This window comes from Citrus sinensis, chromosome 1 (genome assembly GCF_022201045.2).
Source record: "Citrus sinensis cultivar Valencia sweet orange chromosome 1, DVS_A1.0, whole genome shotgun sequence".
Taxonomy (NCBI): Eukaryota; Viridiplantae; Streptophyta; class Magnoliopsida; order Sapindales; family Rutaceae; genus Citrus; species Citrus sinensis.
The window spans coordinates 24,708,917-24,728,731 of NC_068556.1; the positions used below are offsets into that span (position 1 = coordinate 24,708,917).

A 19,815-nucleotide genomic window follows, 5' to 3' on the forward strand; every position below is an offset into this window, starting at 1 on the left:
AAAGCCTCACTCATGCGATTGATGGCCTTTTCGAGCTGATGTAGTTTATCATTAACGCCAATCTCCATTTGCTGCATTCCATTTTGAAGTCCTCTAAGCCTGGCTTCTAAACTCTCAATCCTTTCTTTGTTAATTGCCATGAGAATAATAAAGTGTTTAAACAAGATAACGTCGCTTTGATACTAATGATAAGTTCCAGTCAGAACTACACTTATAAAATGCTTAAAATTCTCTTTGGTTGAGAATAAACCGTAAAGTTAGATAAAAATATTTTCTGCCTAATTCTATTAATGCATCCAATAAATATAAATAATAATAGAATAATTATTTCTCTTAAACTTACGAAATGAACTCCTACATTATCGACTCAAGCAATAGACTCCAAATAGACTTAATTAACAGACCACAATACAGTAATTAATAATGTGAACTTTGAATAGAAAACTAGACCAAGTCTTCATGCAGAACTAAGCCCCACAACTTGGCCACATATCCCACGCATGCATGCATTTCGTTCGAGCCTTGACCTTGTATTGTTCCCAGGCTCTGTGGTCATACCAGTTGCACGAGGAGTGCCATGATCCTGTTGATCTTCCTTCACCCCACGTATTTGTGTCTCCTAGACTTATCGAACACAACCTGGGAAGGAATTTGGGACCGTTGAATTGAAGTCCAACGGCCCCCAAATTGTTTCTTTTTTATTTTCGTTGGCTGCACATGGTCGGAGTCCACCATGTCCAGCCAATGGTGGCCTTTGGTGTTTCACCAGTCTTCCTCCTGATCGAACAGCACTCTATATTATGGGCGAGGTGAGGCAATATTGTTAGCCAAAACGCTTACATGTTTTATTATTTATGCGCACATTCAGTGCAATTAAATTAATGCCCATTACTAGTTGAACAAACAAAAAGTTTTTGAGTTACAACATCATCCACATAAAGAGAGACACAAAATTTTATGATTCCTGTCTCGGGTTATCGATTCCGTGGTACATAATAATAAACAGAGGGTGGCAATTAGACATTAGTGGCCAATTGCAGCTGCCGTCGTGAGACCAGCAAATTAGATTTACAAGACATAAAAGATTAGTCTTTGTATGTGACGTGAACTGAATGGCCCAAACAAATCTCTCGATCCAATCCAGTTGGCTCTTTTTGGGACGGACTCGACCACACGACTCGCCGAATAACTTGGGTGCGTGGCGGGTGAAAATCACATAATAAGTTAAAAGACTTAATTGCGCGAATATGTGCATGTACGTATGTATCACATTGACATACGTACACATACATGTACATGTGGAGTCTGACACTGACGTTGATTCTACCATACAAGTGCTACTCCTGATTTAAGAGTTAAGATGAAAAAGCCAGAGCTAGCCTTACAAAACCTTCCGGTGAAAGAAGATACAAAATGCAGTACATTGACAAAAGGAGGATACAAACACACGTGCATTATTACAAGTACTAAAAAAGGAAACTGAACCCACATCAGAATATGTAGGCGAAATTAAGCAACAGAAACTAATTAGACATCTAGCCAGCTCTCAGAATTAAGCGCATCTAGGTAGCTCGATCTCAGCGCTCAAAGCTCGTCATCACGGGTACCAGTAGGGGCGGCACCAGCTAAATTGTCTTTGATCTCTTGTGATGTACGCTTAGCAGCCTCAAGGGTTTCCTCGGCTTTGGTTTTGGCAGCTTCAAACCCTTGTTTCGCTTTCTCCTTGGCCCAGCTTGCATGCTCCTCTTTCTTCTGACCCGCCCTTTCTTCAGTCTCCTTTGCCTTGTCTTTAATCTCACCAGCCTTCTCCTTAGCAGCATCGGTTGCTTCACTAGCTTTCTCGGTTGCCGCATCTTTAACGTCACCAGCCTTGTCTGCAGCTTTTTTCGTGATATCACTCGCCTTCTCCGATGACTTGTACATGGCGTCCTTCGTTTCTTTGGCTTTCTCCGCACCAACTTCTGCGCAAGCATGTCGTGTATATATATATATATATATATATGTTTAATTATGACCTCGCTAATTAATTTCAAATTTAATTAATTATCATATAAAATGAAGGAATGGAACTAGGAAGTGTTATATATTGAACCTGAAGCAACGTCTTGAACTTTGTCTTTGGCGGCTTTAGCAGATTCGGAAGCTTTGTCAGGCGCAGCAGCGGAATTAAGTGAGTCTTCAGAGCCCTTGAGACGGAGTCCTTCAGAAATCTTATCCTTGGCCCAATCGGTCCACGACTCTGTTGCCTGATCCTTCTGGTTTACACCACCTTCCTCTGCGCAACCGCAACGGCTAACGCCAACACTCATCATCAGTAGCAATGCCAATCCCAAACCACCACAGAATAACCGACGCCTACTTTGCTCCTTCAAATCCATGCTTGCTTTATACATCCAGCTCTCAGCCCTCAACAGCAGCAACAACAACAACAACTAAACAACTAATATTTAATTAATTAATTACCCTAATTATTTGTGTGTATACTAAACTATGTAATCATATATAGTAAATAGGTAGTGAAATGTGAATGAAATTAAATCCTCTTTGATTATCGAAATCAATTTGTCCGAAACTTTAATGAATGGAATTCTTGGGGGGGGTATGGAGGCGGGGGGAGGGGTTTTAAGCAGAAACTGAACAAGTTGATCACTGCTGCTACTGCTACTAGTATACCGTCCCATCATCTAGAAATAAAAAGTGACAGAGGCGGTTGCTGCGTGCGTGGCGATAAGAGGTGTTGCAACTGATTCTGAGACTGACGTGTGTCTTATATGTGGATATTATTTGCATGCGTCGACTCCTTGGCATGTCGGTTCCCCAAACACTTTGTGCGTTACGTGTCTTCGTGCCTGGACATCGTGCGCCCCAATTGGTTGCTTGCTGTAACTCATCCGTGCACGTGTCCTTCCTTCCTCCCTTTATACAGACAAAACACTTTGATTTTGTGTTGATCTAATCCCCCTTATTTCAATTCAAAATCAAAATTGTGGAGTCTTCTTCTTCTTCTTCTTCTTATTCTTCTTCTAATCAATAATCTATGTCAATGGTTCATAGATGCCATGTCTATGCAGCGTTCTTCTTGGAGCCGTAATGAAATCTGAACTCGACTTCAATAGAGAATCAATCTCCTCTCCCTCTCCTCTACACGAGCGGCATTGTGATTTTGCAGTGTTAATTCTTATGTCTGGACAAATAAGATAGCGTTTACTTTTAAATTTGGAATAATGAGAATTTGAAGAGTTGGAATCCTGATATTTGGAGTGTAAAATGGAATTGAAAATAAATTGTTAGAAAGACCCTATGTAATAGATATTAGAATTTTATTTATGTGCTTACTTTACCTTTAAATTGAGAGTGAATTATTTTAAATTACAATATTATCTTTATTTAAAGAATTTTAGCTTTTAGTTATAAAGTAAAGAAATATGTTTACAAAATAAACTATCTACTTTATTGTTAATTTTAATTATATAAATTAATAAATATCATTAATATTCTTAATTATGTAAATCATAATTTTTTATTATTTGAAACTTTAATTACGTAAATTAAAAATTATTGATAAGAACAACACGAATGAGACTTTAATATTCTTATAATAAAACTATTTATTATTATTAATTATTAACATTAAAGAAATATAATACTACTAAAAAATAATAATATTATTATATTTTTCCATAAAGATATAATAACATTATTAATTCTTTATGAATATAATAATATTATTTTTAAGTAATTTAAACTAAAAATAATTGTTTTCAGCCAAATATAATAATACTATCATTTTTAATATTATTAAATAATATAATAATATTATTTAAATAAATAATATGATTTAAAAAAAATTAATTACATTATTTAATAAAAAAAGTTAAAAAAGAAAAAGGAGGTAGTCGATACTCACTCCTACTTCTCTCATAGGAGTTGGAATTCCACCCGTCACACCTGGGACTCCCATTCCCCATCTTAAATATAAATAAACATTAGAGTAGAAGAAATTCACACTTTACACTCCTACTCCAACAAGTAATCGCATCATGTAATAGTGCTGCCCCTCTGGACAAAATCAAACATATTATTATTATTATTATACTATTACTAAAACTAACCGTGCTCATACATACATATATGGTCGATGATTTAGCTAGAAAAAAATATCCAACTCCAAGACTTCCCCGATTCTCTAAACAAATCCAAAAAGCACATACAACAGCTCACTTGTTGCCTGTACCATTTACACCATCTGTCATGATTCATTACTACAATAAATCAGTCGTCTCATTATTAATTATTACCCATGATCCTCAAATGTTTCAATTCATCCCCAATTAAGCATCAGAAACTACTCCACTCTACCCATCCAAATGAGCAGCCGCTCAAAAAAACTGCCACCAAAGCAAAGCCATGGGAAAAATAACTATTAACAAAATTGCTGAAAAATTTGTTCACTACCTCCTAACATGTCATTGTCACCTCATCAAGAAGCATATTCTAAGCAAAATAAAGAATTCGACAGTTGTATGCCTTTAAGTTAACACTGGTTTCCCCCAAGATCAGCATATGGGGATGGGATGGGATGGGATGAGAGTGAAAACACAAGGGACAAACAAAAGAAACCAAGAAGACATTTCACTGTAAATACATGAAAAGAGGAGGTACTACCCACTACCCAGCGCCTATATCTTCACCATATTTCTTCAGAGTCAGACCTGTTAATGATTCAGATTAAAATTCATCGTCCCTTGACACCATTTCTGTTCACAACATCATGGAGATAGTAAGTTTAGTCAAAGTGAACCAAAAAAATCAGATGTAACCTGTCCAGCTGGATCTACGCTACACCAAATATCTCAGGAAAAATATATATTCATGGATATCACCGACTCTATTTCCCACCATTTGTGAAGTTTCTATAATTCAATTCGCCACAATCCTCCTCATAGGTAATCGATAAATTACATTGCAAGAGGCAAGATACCGCTAATAAAATGACTTATAATGTAAAATGGAATGTCAAGGATGTTCATCAATAAATCTTCTATCCATGGTGTTCAGATATTTTCTAGTTCAGGGGGAAAAAAATAGAGAGAGAGAGAGAAAAGAAAAGGGAAAAAAAAAACAACTTTATTAGATTCAAGTATAAATGCACATATCCTTCTTGAGAATGAATTCAGATGGTAGTTTCCAAGTGCAGAATCGTAGCATAGAAAAGACAATAGCTGAACAACTAATATCCTCACATTATGATTACTTGGGTCCACTCCATTGTAAAAGGATATCAGTTCTTTTAACATGAGTGGTTTACATTCATTTTGAACCAGACGGACATACATGCAAAACCTAGTACTTCAATTCCATGATAACGATGATGATAAAAATGAAACAAACATAATCATGTGCTTCAAATAGCTGGAAAAGAGTTAAGATTAAATTACTTACTGGAATTTGACCTAAACACTGTACTAGGAATCTTTGCATGTCTTCTTATTGTGGCCAAGGCCCTTGCACTTGCTACATTGGAGTGACCGTTTAATTATCTCTGCTGATTCGGGCTGTTTCATCTTTGGCCGGCCTGGTGGGCGTCTAGTGGGTGGTGGGGTTACGGTAACTAACTCCTGAGTTGATTCATCTAGAATAGGTCTGTCAACATTCGGCACAGGTTGAATCGACTCGGAATATGTCATGCGGTAGCTTTCAGTTGTGAAGTACTTGGAGCAATAATCATAAGGGCTCCTACCAATCCATTCAAGGACAGCAATGGCATGGCAGCATGGTAAGCCAGTTAAATGCCATGTCTTGCAGGTACAGTCCCAACGATCAACATCAACAATATCGGCAGATTCTCCTCGAACCTCAAAAGTACTACTCTGTAAGTGTAACACTTGAAATGATCGGGCAATTGCAGTTTCCTTTTGCAATTTATCCTCCTTAGATGGTGTTAACTTCGTTAGCCACTGATTGGACTCTACACGGCGTGTATAAATGGTTTCCATCATCTTACCTCGCAATACATCCACCATATGTGTTATTGGCAATTCATGTGCCTCTGACACCCAACTGTAAAACTGTTGTCCAAAGTTTGATGTCATGTGGTCATACCTTGCTCCTGGAAAATATGTATTGGCCCAGTGCTCTGGTTCACTTTGTGTCACCCAATCATAAGCATCAGGAGAAATGCCTTTTATGCTCTCGATAGAACACTGGAAACCCTCAAATTTTGGTGCGTATGCAGCAGCATACAAGTCGTTGATCATGAATCTTCTAGCTTCATGAGAAAACTGCCCCTTTATATCTCTATTAAGTTTCTCAGCAAGGTGGCGCAAACAATAGCTATGGTAGCAATTATCAAAAACCTCAGCCAATGACTTATTCAAACCATTCTGAAAATCTGCAATAAATGTAATCTGTTGAGACGTTGACACTGCAGATTTTAGTTCCTGTAGGAACCAATGCCAGTTGTCCTCAGTCTCAGCATCTACCACAGCAAAGGCTACAGGAAAAATACCATCGTCACCATCTGCAGATGTTGCAGTCAACAATGTCCCTTGGTATTTTGAGTTCAAAGGAGTGGTATCAAGGAAAAGGAGAGGGCGGCAACCCTGTTGAAAACCAGATATGGATGCATGAAATGAGACAAAAAGACGGTGGAAGCTTGAGTCTTCTTTTGTGGTGAAAGTAACAACACTGCCAGGATTGGTCTCCTTTATCTTCTCACAGAAAAATGGCAACAGAGTATACGAGTCCTTATAGGAGCCCTGGAGCTGCTCTCTTGCTATCTCCTTAGCACGCCATGCCTGAGAATAATTTAATTGAATCCCATACTCTCTTTTGATATCGTCTGCAATGTCCTTTGGCTTGTAATTTGGGGATGCTTTCAGCTTCTCCTTTATAATATTTCCCACCCAACCTCTAGTTGCCCGATAGCCAGCTTTCACAGAAGCCCCTTCGCATGTGTGTTTTGAGTTCATTTTCTTGATACAAACTAGCTGGGTGGTTGATAATCTCGATGCATATATCCGCCAAGGACAACCTTGGCACTTGCATTTCACAGTAACGCGATGACTGTCATTTTTCTTGTATCTGTAAGCGAACCCATGCGCAATTGAGTATTTATGCAATGCTTCTCGGAATTCACTAAAGCTGCTAAACCTTTGGTCCACGCCAGTGATGGTGTTTTCCCACTGTTGTGCAGCTTTACGATGCTGGTCATCACCAGCAGGAAGAGCAGATGCAGGGTCAAAAGATATGTCCAGGCCAATTCGATCAACAATATGATCAATATTGCTCATATCAACTACAGCATCAGCAGGGGCAACAACAGGGACCACAGCTTCCGACACAGTTGTCCTGCTCGACCTACAGTATCAAGTGACCATAAGATTCTGTCCAAGGCACATTGATAATACATATCGATTCCAGTAAATTCTTTGGCCAATAATTTTGATTCATAATCACAGCATATCACAGTTCATGCTGGTGTACAAACAGGCATATTGATAATTCTGACCAAGAAAAAAAATCAATTATGGTTATATGAAACTGATTTCACTTGCATTTGACCTATGCACTGTAATTGCTGTAATTATGAATCAATAACTATAAATTGCATACCCAAAAAAGGAAAAAGAGAGAAAGGAAAATACTGTATATGCTACACCTATAAAATAACCACTACCTACTAGCAGGCATGTTAGAGATGTTTCGGGCAGCTTCCTCAGACTGGATGAACACATCAACTGTTGCAGTGTCCCCAAGAAAATTAAGCATGCGCTTAAAATCCTTGTCTTTGGAGATACTGATAAGGGTCTTTTTGTTCCCTGGAAGAAAGTACTTAATAGACATGGTATCGGCACTACAGTTAAACATTTCAGCTACTTCTGACTTGAATCCACTGAACTCTGTTTCCTCATCAATGTCTATTGCATAGGCCTCGCCTCCATTATAAGACAATGATCCGTCTTTATTAGTTACAAACTCACCACCCGATTGACATATAGCAATAAATTTCTTTGTGGCCATGGCCCTGACAATTAGTGCTGAAAAAGGAAAAACAACAAACGCAAACTATAATACCAATTGAAAAATCATTAACTTACAAGTTTTGCAGCCACAAGCCAGATGTAGCCGGGCAGAGAGAACACACACACACACACACACACACACACATATAAACAGATACATACATATATTGATAATATATTTACAAAACTCACGACTTAAGAAATTAGGAAGCGTAACGAAAAGTAAACAAAAATTGACAACCAACCAGTTAGTCAGATACAGAAATTCAAAATTGCGATGTAATAGGTGCAATAACTCATAATATACCAAAACTAGGGCACCGAATATGCCAAACAAAAAAGAAAAAGTAATTTGAAACACCCAGTTGAAGTACATGAAAGTTAATATACGAGCAAGAAAAAAATAGTCTTTTCCAAAAACCCTAATGTTAACCCTAATTTACAAGGAAAAAAACACTAAATCTGTTATAAAAGTCGTACCTTTCTAAGCCAGCACGAAAGGGGTTTAAAAATCTGAACTTTGTTGTAACTCCGAGACTCTTAACTGAAATTTGCGAATCCTCGTTGCCTTCTGTCGCCGCACGAACGATTAGGAGACGAGCTCAGAAACCAGAAAGAGATAGAGCAAAACGATTCGTACTCGTTCGTTTTCAGTTATGTTATGGTGTACTTAACGGGTAAGTTTCCAAAATTACGATTGAGTAGCATCGACCGTCGATTTGTAGGTTTTGAATTGGGGCATTGAGATCATGCGACGTCGTATTAGCTCAGACAAACCTCGCGGCTATCTCGAATAGGATCCTCTCTTTATCTTAGATTTATTCCATTTATTTAACTTCTAAAAATCTTTTACTGCGTCTTTATCCTTTATTAGTGATAATATATGAATATGATTTAATTTTTTAATTTTTAATTTATTAACTACTAATTAACAGTCCATAATTTCACCCTCTTTCCAATTGGTTAAATTACTAATTTTGGATGACATAATATCTATACGACTATACCCCCCACTGGTTTGATATCATAATATCGAATACCACATAATAAAAGAGTAATATTATACATAACTGCAAATTTTTATATAAATTATTTGTATATAAGTTAATACATCATTACATTAATGGAATGAACATGTAAAATGAACAAAAATATATATAGTGGATAAATGCATCTTTTTTTTAGTGAGATTATTAATTACCCGTTAGATATACTTGAGAAATTGCTCGTTAAGTGATTTATTGGATATGAATTATTAATCATTTTTTCACGTTGATTCGAAGACTATGATTTTGGACTTTTTAACCAAAATATATCAATATAGAATATATAATATTAGTACTTACTCTCCAAGTCTTATGATTAATGACGCACATAAGTATAATGGTATTGGGCTACGCAGCTCGTTTATGTAGATGATTATGATTCACGGCTCTTCTAACTATTACATTCGAAAATGTGATAAGGATTTTTTAAAATATAAACATAAATGGGTCATTTTGTTTGCGTTTATAAATTCAACAGCATTTAATGAATAAAATTTTAATGAATAAAGGTGGGATAACTAACAATACTTTTCATTTTGGTAAGAATCGGGGCCCTAAGAATATATTAATCCTTCACAAAAAGGTCGGAAATCTTTATGGTGCGCATCAACAGGAAACAGTGAACGGGTTCATTTTCATTTGAAGTAGAAAGAGAGATTTTGAGAGAGAGAGAGAGAGAGAGAGAGAGAGAGGGGAACAAAGGGAAGCAAAAAGCTAGGTGTTTTTTTTTTGGGGGGGGGGGGGGGGTGTTATATAGCATACTTGGAGGATGAGCAGTCAACGGAATCAAGGTGGCATTGTTCGCATAAAAGAGTTGGCTATGCATGTGAAACACAAGGTGAATCTCCTGGGTGTAGTTTTGGAGTTCAGTATCCCTCGAAAGAGCCAAGGAACTGGTAATTTTTTCGTCTTTTTAGTTTTTTTGCAAATTTTCTTCCTTTTTTGGTTTGTAAGTTTCTGGGTTTTATTTTTTTTCTTTTTCAAAGTGTTAGTGTTGGTTTTTGTAGACTATGTTTGCGTTTTGAAGATTGTTGATGACTCCCAGCAAAGTCCTGAGTTATCAGTTAACATCTTCACTAGTTCAATTGATCAACTTCCCCGCGTTCTGTCACCAAGAGACTTGATTCTTCTCAAAAATGTTATGGTACTTCTTTAATCACTCTCCTCGTCCAAGCTTCCTTTGCTATTATTTGTTAGTTTTGGCTTGACTTTGCTCACTAACAGCCTTCTTTGACGAGTATTAAGTGTTTAGAATTATTATTGGCTTACATTTTAAGCAAGGTTCACTTATCTGGATTTGTGGATTTTGCAGATTAAAAAACACCAGGCGGAACTATCAGCTGTCTTCTATAAGGACTCCTCATCATTTGCTCTATTTGATGGAAACTCTGGTAGCAACTTATTGCCATATCAATCTTCTCCACAAAGGTTTGAAATAACAGAGGCTGAAGAGCATCGCATTAATGTTTTGAGGCAATGGTGTGTTGGTTTTGAGTTCAGTTCAGGTATTTGTGATCTTTTTGACATTGTGTTATGATACTGTCATCGTTTTGCCTTTTCTTGATTTTCTATTTGCTTAATTTTGGTGGTGTTTGGTTGACGGACTAAAGATGGCTTTTTTCCAATTCTTTGGTCATAAATTTGTGGAATGATGCCTTTTCTGTTGTAGGATCAAACGATTACCTTTTGTCATTAAAAGATATCTCGGAACACAGATATTTTGATTTAGTGTGCAAGGTAATTTATTCTGCAGTGATTAATATTTTGAAGATATTTGCATTGACTCGGCTTGAGCTAAGGTTATTTTTTGCCCTTTTTTTTTTCTTTTTTGAGCTCTAAAGCTAGGATACTATTACCTTTTTTGGGTGAAAGGTTTTCCATGTCTCCTATGATGATAGTAAAGGCTTATGGATGCTCTTTGTGTGGGATGGAACGGATGTCCCTCCATTAAGCATACCTGGGAAGTAAGTATTTGTTAATATTTCACTTTTCAGTTATAGTTCTTGTGAAAGAGGCCAAGATTTTTATTTTTAATTTTTAATTTATTTATTTACTTTCCTCCAGGATAGCATATTCTAATAAATAGCAATGGAGGTAAAGTAGTTGATTTCCTTTCCCCGGAAATTTTGCGTATATCTTCAAGATCGCAATGACAAAACTTGTTCCTTTGGGGGAAAAGTCTTTATTTCTCTTTTCTATACTTTGGGAAATTAGCTACATCATTTTAAATTCGTTTTTACTTGATGTGTTGCAACTTCAAAAATTTGGCTGTGCTAATTTTTAATGTTTGTTGACTTCATTCAAAATTAAGAGCTGAGCAGAAGCAACCATGTTTTATTTGTATTTCTCAGACTTGAGGATGAAGAACATAATCCACTTCCATTGCATATTGAATCGTCTCCTTTAGATCTGGAAACCCTTCGGAATTTTTTTCCCGTCGGGACAGTTTTAAGAGTGTCAACCGATCGAAGCTATGAAAACTTTGGCAGATACTTTACTGCTACTGGCAAGTGGGTGAGAATTCGTAACATGTCTTGTCAAGTATCTTCAGGGATGTGGCACGGTTTATTGCAGTCTTCATCTAAGATTCGACTTTTTTCTGACAATGACAATGTTGTTTGGGACTATATGAGGTAGACCCTTAAATTGGATTTTGTAAAGAGAGTTCATATTTGTCCAGCGTCTTTGTGTCTTTGTAATGCCTGTGTTTGATTTAGGAGATTCAGGGAGCGAATTTCAGGGAGACATGGTCATATGCCAATATGGACCGATCCATCCTCTCAATTTTTGACTGGTATTTCATTGCTTGAACATTGTGAATGACAGTACATAAACGTCATTTATACGTATTAATTTCCTTTTGGCTTTACAGAGGTTGATTGGGTGAACGTTGCATCTGTGACTTTGATGAAAATTGCTACACAACTTCAGGTATTTTGGGAATCTTTTAAGAATTAATATTCTTCCATGTCATTGTTTTGGATAACTTGTAATTTGCTTTGCTTAGAATTTTAAGAAATGAGAGACCGTTGAACTCTGTAAATAATCCACTCATTTGATTTGGTCATGTAAATCATCTTTACAGAATTGAGAATTTATCCTTTTCTATTATTATTATTATTATTAATTTTTTTTTGTTTTCCTTGTAGGGCAATGTTAGGTGCTGTTGCATTGTTCGTGTGGTATCAATTCATCCATTTCAAGCCGAGCACTATAGTTCTCCTAATGGATCAAGTGAGTATACGATGAAATTAACATTAGAGGATCCAACAGCCAGAATCCATGCCTTATTATGTGGTAAAGAATGGGTACGGTTTCAACTTGGCTGATGAATTTGTGTAAATATCACATTTTTGGCATTTGTCTCTAAAGAAAACTGTTCTTGCTGACTTGATTGTTGAACAAAATCAGGTGAAGTTTTTTGGGGGTTCACCACCCCCCGATGTTTTGACCAAGAAGATTAAAATGTTACTTGGCATGCCAGAACATGAGGATGGTAATGATGATATGGTGAGGAATCCACCGTGGATAAAATGTTTCCTTCATTTGAAGGAAAGTGATGGGGGAAGAAACAGGGTTTATTATATCCGTTGGACCAAGCTTGTGACCGACTAGTCTTTTGATACCATTAGTGGCCACTTTCCGTGATCTGCATATAATAGACTAATGTAATTGAGGTAAGTTGTATAGTGGTGCAAGAATTATCACTCTTCTGTATAGTTGAAGCCAAGCTTTTTGTATTTTTGTCGGGGTCACAGCAAGGTGCAAGCCGGAAGGGATGGTAGAAGTATCATTTTGTAAATTCTACAAACTTGGTGATGGCATGGGATGGTAGAAATATATATGCATTATTTCCAATGTTATAGTCTTGTTTTATTTGCCTCTCATTCCCCTTACTTGTATATATTTCAACTGTGCGTGGGTGAGGTAATTTGTGGTTAATGTGAGCAAATGGATATTTGTTTTGACAGACGATCTGGACAAATAGCTTCTTCATTACAATCAATAGGTGTCCTTGAAGAAAGACTATATCTGATTTTTAACATTAACTTCAAGTTATCAAAAAAATAATTATACATTGTATGAGTGAAAGGGTACCATATAAAACGCAGATGTTTAATATCGACGATTCTTATCTACCTGTATTGAAAAGTGAATATTGTATTAAAAGTCCGCTAATTGTTGCATTAAACGAAAGTTTGCACAATTGAAGTTCAACCCGTAAATATTCTCGAATGAAGGAGATGCCCATCCCAAGTCCATTGATTGTTGATGCCTCCCAAATACGAAGAAAATTTACGATTACAGTACCTACGGCCTACGGGACACTAAAAGCCTCGCAAGGACATCGATCACTGGTTGTCGGTTACATTAAAGTTTTGGGTGCAACAAAAGAACAAAACTGGAGGCAACAAAAGTTTTCGGTTACATTAAAGATAAGACGTAACTTATCTTATGTTTATAGCATTCGGGGTCTCATATGAAAAATGTTCAAACTACCTTTTTTCTGTGAATTTTAAAATAGTTAGGGATTCTCATGTTATTTTGCGTGCATATTTATCCGCTCCTGCGCAAACCCAGCACAAGTGAAGGTATTTTGACATGAGTTACGGAGTTGTAGGCCTTCCATCGCCTCTGTATTCAAATGGGCTTCTTCCTTCAACCAATAAGCAGGTAAATGTCCATCCAGAAAAAAATGATCTTTATAAGAATCCCTGACCAGTTTACTGTCTTCATCTATAACTAATAGTAATAATGATATGGGGAGCTTCGCTGCTGATCATTCTTGCAGGGTGTTGGCGTTGTGGGCTTAGAGGGTACCAATAACACAGTCAAGCCTCCCACTGACGACAGTTTTCCTGGTTTTAAATGGCGTTTGGTCATAGGATATGATGGCACTCGTTATGCAGGTTCTCTTTCAAGATGGCATTTTCTGTCCTTGTTTAAGCAGATAATGCTTTCTGTTTAATTTGCATTTGCTATATGGAGGGTATGTTGCTCTTCTCAAGTGTTTTAAGGAAAGTGCTTAAGAGTGGAAATTGAAGTTTGAAGTGTGTCATATGCGCTTATAACAAGCACAGAATTAGCTTAGATATGTCTGATGGAGTGGTAGGTAATAAGGAGTTTCTGTTTTAAGCTTGGGAATGCTCTTTCAATTTTGGAATTTTCGTTCCCTTAAGGTTTCCCAATATGTTTCATAGCATGTAATATGGTAAACTTCTTCATGCTGATTGATTTGTGGTGATTATCTTTTAGCTTCTTTGGGATAAGTTTTAAGCCTTCAAAGTTGATATCAATGCCCCAAATTTTTAGATTTTGTTACTTTTGTTGTCTTGAATGTTAAATTTATCTTTCAGGTTGGCAGTTTCAAACATCACCACCAACCATACAGTGTATTGTGGAAAAGGCTTTAATTCGAGTTACAAAGCTTGAAAGAGAAGATCTCCGTTTAGTTGGTGCGAGCAGGACTGATACAGGGGTTCATGCCTGGGGGCAGGTCTGGCTTTCTTACTTTTATGAGGATTCATCAAGCGTCCATTGACAAATCAAGAAACTCACCTCAAGTTAAGCTTTCAGGTGGCACACTTCATTACACCTTTCAGTTATGACGGCTTGGAAAGCATTCATGCAGCTCTGAATGGTCTTCTTCCACCTGATATCCGAGTTAGGGAGATTAGTGCTGCTGTGCCTGAGTTCCATGCTCGGTTTTCAGCTAAGAGCAAGATTTATCACTACAAGATTTATAATGACGCTGTCATGGATCCATTTCAGCATCACTATGCTTACCATAGTGTTTATAAACTGAATACTACTCTCATGAGAGAGGCTGCGGAATATTTTGTTGGAAAGCATGATTTTTCAGCTTTTGTCAACATACAACGCAACGATCGAGCGCTAAATCCAGTGAAGAGTATATTTCGTTTTGATGTTATTGAAATGGTAATTGTCAACTTCCAGCGTAATGATTAGATGATTAAATTTTATCTGGTATTAACCCTAGTGGAGTAGATTTCTTCCATCTCTTTTGCTTTATATTATTTTTGTATCAATTTACTCATTTTTGTTATCTGATATCAATTTTAAGTAATCATTATAGAACTTTTTGACGGATTTATGATTGTTCTTCTGTTCAGGGAGCTCTTCTACAGCTAGAAGTTGAAGGTTCTGGTTTCTTGTACAGACAAGTGCGGAACATGGTAAATCATTCTTACTGTTCCAGATTATAAAGTTACTAGAGGTTATCTCGCATCTTACCAGTTTAAAGCTTTGGTTACTTATGTTTTCAGGGAAGTTCATGAGTTAGTTCCTGAAATTGGTATATGAAGCATTCCTGTCATTCAAATTTGCAAGTTACTTTTTTTATTAAGTTTAATGAATTAGTTACTTATGTTTTCAGGGAAGTTCACGAGTTAGTTCCCAGAATTGGTTTATGAAGCATTCCTGTTGCTCAAATTTGCAGGTTGCTCTGCTGCTTCAAATTGGAAAGGAAGCCATTCCTCCTGATATTGTTCCTAAGATTTTAGCAACTCAAGATCGGAAGGAGCTTGCTAAATATGCCTTGTCTGCCCCACCTCATGGGCTCTGTCTCGTAGAAGTCAAGTACAATGAAGAGCATTTGAGGCTTCCTGCTGCTTGTCCTCTGTCTAGTTTTGGTAGGCATCATAGTGTTAGAAAATGTAAGCTTCCATTCTATTAGATATTTGAGTTGTTACATGCCCGAAGCACCCACAAGGTATATATATATATATTAATTTTTCCCTTCTGCTTTAGTTTGATATTAAAAAAAGAAAGATCGAGATTATCTTGGTTATTTGTCAACGTATGCAATTGGTATCAACTTTTCATTTTCGGACATAACATTTGATTTTTCGATAAGGGTTTACTAAGGTTGATATTGTGATTGATTCCTGCTAATGGTGAACTTGGAGATTAGAACAATAAGATTAAATGTATTCTAGCAGAGCATCAAGCATGTTAAAACTACTTTAAGCCCATCATTTTGGTTTTACTTTATTGGTATGTTGGTTTGAAAAAATATAAGGAAAGGAGAGGAGAGGAGAGGAAAGGGAAGTCGGAGAGGGAAAAAAAAAAGGGGAAAAAGATGAATTCTATGTCCAATTGAACAATGTAAATGAGATAAATACTCTTTTTCATTTATTTTCTCTCTTCCTCTAGTCTTCCATTTCTTCCAACCAAACATGCACTAAGAGTTGGACTATTGGGATCCCTTCGTTAATCTTATAAAACTCCTTTTGTATTACAATTATATTTGAATTGAGGGCATATAAATAGAATTAACCGAATTTATATATTTTCTCCCTTTCATTGGCATGCTTTTTTTTCTTTTTCACAATTTCAAATTCAATTTGTTCTTTCCTGAACAGTTTAGAGTCTCGGTTTTTTATTTTTATTTTTTAATTTTTTGGAAATCGAAGAAGAAATGCAAAAAAATATATGAAGCTTTTGATAAGAGAAGGAACAACACGCTAAGTCGCTAACACCATATGTGAAATGTAGTAATGGAATCTCCAAGAAAGAAGAATATTATGGCTACAACTTAGTGTCACTATCATTTACAAGTCTCAAATATTGGAGATTAATTTATGATTTTGAGAAGCTAGTGTTTTTGAAATTTTCGAGAGAGAAAAATTGAAAGATTTACAAATGAAACGAGTGTTTAATTAAAAATAAATATATTTTTGACATTAAATAGAATATAATTAAAAAAGAAGTTTTAAGAGGATTTTTAGAGGAGTGCCAATTGTCCCGCTCTTTAAGTTAAAATTACTTAATTTCTCAAAATCCATAAATACAACTTATCAAACCGGGCAGTAAATTTCTTGAATGACTGATAAGACTTTCTAAAGGGAACATAATTCTTGAAGAGGGAGGGGGGGGAGGGGCCGAAAGAATACAATTTTATGACTCGAAAAATCGAAGCTCTATCATGAATTCTTGATGCTTTGGGGCATACCAAGCAACAGCCTTTGCAGAACCAAGGACTTGCAATGCATATTCAATGGCAAACACTGAATCATGGGCACAAATGTCTCTGTTCTTCAAATCAATCACTACTCCTGAATCAACTCTAAAACTGAAAGGTCCAGCGATCTGCAAGTATGAGAAGAATGTTACAACTTTATAGAACACTTAATGAAAGAAGAAACGAAAAACAAAAAAAAATGAAATAAAAGTTGCTCCCCATTTATTACATCATATGATGTCTTGAAAGGGGAAAGATTTTTCTCAGGTTCTTCACAGAATCTCAGATACGCTATAGCATTTAAAGCCAATGATTTCTTGCAGTTCACCTCCAATGACCAACAACATTTAAAGCTAAATTTGATTCAGTGCAAAGAAAATTGAAAAGAATAGGTGGCTGTTGAATCCCCTCCCGATATTTCACTGAACTTAGTCAGTAAAAGCATCTTGCTACTATAGAGATATGAACAAGGAGATCCAAAAGAAATACTAGTACCTGTTGCTGAACCGAAAAAAACACTTTAGGGCATACAGCCTGAACTGTTTCCAAACTTGGCCGTTGGGAATTGAAATAATCTTGTGCTAAACGTGTGGCACCAGAAAGAAATTTTGAACCAGAAGGAAAATCCAAGCGTGCATGAAATCTTGTAAGATCTGAAAATAGCCTTTGGAAGTTCCCATGCTGGGCAGTAAATGCTACAGATCCAAAGATATCGGCTGAAAAGGAAGATTTTATATCAGCAGCGTGAAGATGGAAGCCTGTAGAACCGTCTGAATCATTTTCTACTGGAGATCTAACTGAATTATCTCCAATAGAGGCAGTCATAGCAGCACCTATATGAAATGATAAATTGTAAGCATGCCATTGGCATTGTTTATATATCCGGCGCATAACCTTATGAATGCCAAAAATGGAAAGAAAAAAAAAAATTTACAAGTGACAGATAACATTAATTCTGCACAAAATGTCAACATGCATCACAACACACAAACATTTATCCTTGGATCTACCAAACCTCCTTATGAAGCTTTCTTGTATCTGATAGCAGAGTTATTGGTTTCGTATCCTTCCTCAGGTCATTCACATGATGAAGACAGAAGAAACTAAAAACAATTTTCCCGAAAGTGTTCTAGCCTCAAAATCTTCCAAGAATTTTACATCTTAGCAACTTTAAGAGACAAATGATGACCAAATGAGTTTATGCCTAAACTTGCTTGCAATGATACAAGTAACTAAATTAAGGTGAAGATGGTAAGAGACTGTATTTTACCAATGATCCCGGATGCTGAAACATGAGGACTTGAAAGGAAAATGTCATATGGCTGCACCATCTTCAACTTCTGAGCCTTACTTCTCCAAATGTCAACATTCTTCTTATAACCAACAGCATTTTTCAAAGAAAAACCAGGTAGCAGACTAGCTGGAACTGCAGAAGAATTCTCATCACCTTCAAACTGGGTCGGCAAACCAGAATTATGGTGCATGGTCAAATGGTAACTGGGACCAGAATCAGAAGCAACCGAAGCCAAATCAGCCGCCATGGAAAAGGGTACATCCCAATAATTACCGCACTTGTCCACAAAAAGTCCAGGCCATAGTGCCTCCAGAGTGAAATTATGATTTGGAAACTGATAGCAGAAGAGAAACAGCAAAAAAATTATAAAAAAAAAAAAAAATTGAAACGTGTTAGTGAGGGTAACGAGCAATGTCCAGCGGCAAGAGCAAGAATAAGAAAATGAAGAGATTGCCTTGTGACGAAAGACGGCTTTTTTCCGCGAGGTGTCATTATGACCGTAAGAATCATAGCTAAGAAGAAGGGTGTCATCATCTGTAAACAAAAGCTCGGAGCTGAAACCAAGAGCATACAATGACTTATCGCGAAGGGCATGCAGGCAGCGAGATTTGGAAAGTTCTCCTTGTTTGAGAGAAGACACAAACTTGAGCACATTGAACTGACCCAGCAAAGTAGCAAACCTGCGTGTGTATGTATTAAATTTGAACGCTAAACATCAATCAATAAAATTGACTTATGAGCGTGCACCTGTACCGTCACCCATGATTTCCATGCCAATTAACGAACCGCATAACAGATTGTGGAAAATCAAAAATGGAAGGAAATGGGTCATGAGTGGGGTTACCAGTCGCCGGAGAACTGGAAGGGGAGGACGCGCTGAAGCTGAAGAGTGCCGGCGGAGAAAGAAGGAAGAAAAGGGGTGGCCATGAAGCGCTGCATGAAGTCGATTTGCTTCGGTCTGGACAGCCGGGTGCCTCTCGAGATACCTAACGGGTTTGGGTTTCCGGGGACGGCGCGTGCGCTTCCTTCCAGGCTCTTGGGAGTTGACTGGTCCAGCTCCCAAAACTCTCCCTCCATTGCCCATCGGAGCTTCTTCATTTTTTTTTTTTAATTTTCTTTAACTAAACTAGTCTTAATTGGTTTTACAAAATCTCACTGCAATCAGAGAATCAATTAATTACTTTCATCTTTATAAACCGAAACCCACCAAATTTCACTTCATCACTATCGTCTGTTTTTCTTTCTTTCAAATGGAATTGAATAAATAGCGAGCGTTGAAATAATAATATGATACAACTTTATAGCAGCCAGCTGCGGGTTGCTGGCTGCTGCTGCTGTTACTTTGTTTTTTGGGTCAACACACACACATACACACACACACACACACACACATACATAATATGATATGATACCGCTTTATAGCGGGTTGCTCGCTGCTGCTGCTGTTACTTTGTTTTTTCTGTCAAC

At 36.9% G+C, this 19,815-nt stretch overlaps 5 protein-coding genes across 15 annotated transcripts; 2 read left to right on the forward strand and 3 right to left on the reverse strand.

Annotated features, from left to right (window-relative positions):
* Positions 1-1,361: 1,361 nt before the first annotated feature.
* Positions 1,362-8,781, reverse strand: LOC102612608 (hypothetical protein). 6 transcript variants are annotated; one of them, XR_008052429.1, is made up of 6 exons: positions 8,505-8,779; positions 7,679-8,039; positions 5,443-7,359; positions 3,908-4,388; positions 2,093-3,184; positions 1,362-1,961 (listed from the first exon to the last, which is right to left on the reverse strand). XR_008052429.1 is itself a non-coding variant. In XM_015533499.3 (4 exons), exons 2-3 carry the CDS (start codon positions 8,020-8,022, stop codon positions 5,466-5,468), a joined length of 2,238 nt encoding a protein of 745 aa, XP_015388985.1. In that variant the 5' UTR covers positions 8,023-8,039; positions 8,505-8,779; the 3' UTR covers positions 4,409-4,757; positions 5,443-5,465. The 6 variants fall into 6 exon arrangements, 2 of the variants coding, with proteins under 2 accessions (XP_015388985.1, XP_015388984.1); XR_008052432.1 differs by lacking the exon at positions 7,679-8,039 and having other exon boundaries at positions 8,505-8,781; XR_008052430.1 differs by lacking the exon at positions 3,908-4,388.
* Positions 1,585-2,378, reverse strand: LOC102613114 (late embryogenesis abundant protein D-29). The gene is made up of 2 exons (XM_006488667.4): positions 2,093-2,378; positions 1,585-1,961 (listed from the first exon to the last, which is right to left on the reverse strand). The coding sequence occupies exons 1-2, from the start codon at positions 2,376-2,378 to the stop codon at positions 1,585-1,587; spliced, it is 663 nt and encodes a 220-aa protein (XP_006488730.2).
* Positions 8,782-9,516: 735 nt separating the features above from the next.
* LOC102612107 (protection of telomeres protein 1a-like) lies at positions 9,517-12,939 on the forward strand. 3 transcript variants are annotated; one of them, XM_015533447.3, is made up of 10 exons: positions 9,517-9,966; positions 10,078-10,214; positions 10,383-10,575; positions 10,740-10,807; positions 10,943-11,034; positions 11,422-11,703; positions 11,788-11,864; positions 11,943-12,001; positions 12,220-12,408; positions 12,482-12,614. In XM_015533447.3, exons 1-9 carry the CDS (start codon positions 9,840-9,842, stop codon positions 12,397-12,399), a joined length of 1,215 nt encoding a protein of 404 aa, XP_015388933.1. In that variant the 5' UTR covers positions 9,517-9,839; the 3' UTR covers positions 12,400-12,408; positions 12,482-12,614. The 3 variants fall into 3 exon arrangements, with proteins under 3 accessions (XP_015388933.1, XP_006488727.1, XP_006488726.1); XM_006488664.4 differs by having other exon boundaries at positions 9,528-9,966; positions 11,797-11,864; positions 12,220-12,378; positions 12,482-12,939; XM_006488663.4 differs by having other exon boundaries at positions 9,535-9,966; positions 12,220-12,378; positions 12,482-12,939.
* Positions 12,940-13,590: 651 nt separating this feature from the next.
* Positions 13,591-15,834, forward strand: LOC102611421 (uncharacterized). Of its 4 annotated transcripts, none has more exons than XM_025092198.2 (7): positions 13,591-13,744; positions 13,863-13,980; positions 14,428-14,567; positions 14,648-15,010; positions 15,205-15,267; positions 15,358-15,386; positions 15,531-15,669. In XM_025092198.2, exons 1-6 carry the CDS (start codon positions 13,673-13,675, stop codon positions 15,367-15,369), a joined length of 768 nt encoding a protein of 255 aa, XP_024947966.1. In that variant the 5' UTR covers positions 13,591-13,672; the 3' UTR covers positions 15,370-15,386; positions 15,531-15,669. The 4 variants fall into 4 exon arrangements, with proteins under 4 accessions (XP_024947966.1, XP_024947965.1, XP_006488723.1 ...); XM_025092197.2 differs by having other exon boundaries at positions 15,468-15,593; XM_006488660.4 differs by lacking the exon at positions 15,358-15,386 and having other exon boundaries at positions 15,468-15,834.
* Positions 15,835-16,843: 1,009 nt separating this feature from the next.
* LOC102611130 (protein TRIGALACTOSYLDIACYLGLYCEROL 4, chloroplastic) lies at positions 16,844-19,733 on the reverse strand. The gene is made up of 5 exons (XM_006488659.4): positions 19,193-19,733; positions 18,803-19,028; positions 18,325-18,682; positions 17,550-17,887; positions 16,844-17,182 (listed from the first exon to the last, which is right to left on the reverse strand). Exons 1-5 carry the CDS (start codon positions 19,444-19,446, stop codon positions 16,991-16,993), a joined length of 1,368 nt encoding a protein of 455 aa, XP_006488722.1. The 5' UTR covers positions 19,447-19,733; the 3' UTR covers positions 16,844-16,990.
* Positions 19,734-19,815: the final 82 nt, after the last annotated feature.

Bases quoted from the DNA above. Each gene is read 5' to 3' on its own strand.
- LOC102613114 (XM_006488667.4), bottom strand. From the start codon at position 2,378: ATGGATTTGAAGGAGCAAAGTAGGCGTCGGTTATTCTGTGGTGGTTTG. The intron at 1,962-2,092 runs GTTCAATATATA...ATGCTTGCGCAG, and splicing joins AGTTCAAGACGTTGCTTCAG to AAGTTGGTGCGGAGAAAGCC.
- LOC102611421 (XM_006488660.4), top strand. From the start codon at position 13,673: ATGAGTTACGGAGTTGTAGGCCTTCCATCGCCTCTGTATTCAAATGGG. The intron at 13,745-13,862 runs GTAAATGTCCAT...TCATTCTTGCAG, and splicing joins TTCCTTCAACCAATAAGCAG to GGTGTTGGCGTTGTGGGCTT. The intron at 15,268-15,467 runs GTAAATCATTCT...TTATGTTTTCAG, and splicing joins ACAGACAAGTGCGGAACATG to GGAAGTTCACGAGTTAGTTC.
- LOC102612107 (XM_006488663.4), top strand. From the start codon at position 9,840: ATGAGCAGTCAACGGAATCAAGGTGGCATTGTTCGCATAAAAGAGTTG. The intron at 10,215-10,382 runs GTACTTCTTTAA...TGGATTTTGCAG, and splicing joins TTCTTCTCAAAAATGTTATG to ATTAAAAAACACCAGGCGGA. The intron at 10,576-10,739 runs GTATTTGTGATC...TTTCTGTTGTAG, and splicing joins TGGTTTTGAGTTCAGTTCAG to GATCAAACGATTACCTTTTG.
- LOC102611130 (XM_006488659.4), bottom strand. From the start codon at position 19,446: ATGAAGAAGCTCCGATGGGCAATGGAGGGAGAGTTTTGGGAGCTGGAC. The intron at 18,683-18,802 runs GCAATCTCTTCA...TTCTGCTATCAG, and splicing joins AAGCCGTCTTTCGTCACAAG to TTTCCAAATCATAATTTCAC. The intron at 17,888-18,324 runs GTAAAATACAGT...CATTTCATATAG, and splicing joins TTCAGCATCCGGGATCATTG to GTGCTGCTATGACTGCCTCT.
- LOC102612608 (XM_015533499.3), bottom strand. From the start codon at position 8,022: ATGGCCACAAAGAAATTTATTGCTATATGTCAATCGGGTGGTGAGTTT. The intron at 7,360-7,678 runs GTAGTGGTTATT...TTGATACTGTAG, and splicing joins TCTAACATGCCTGCTAGTAG to GTCGAGCAGGACAACTGTGT.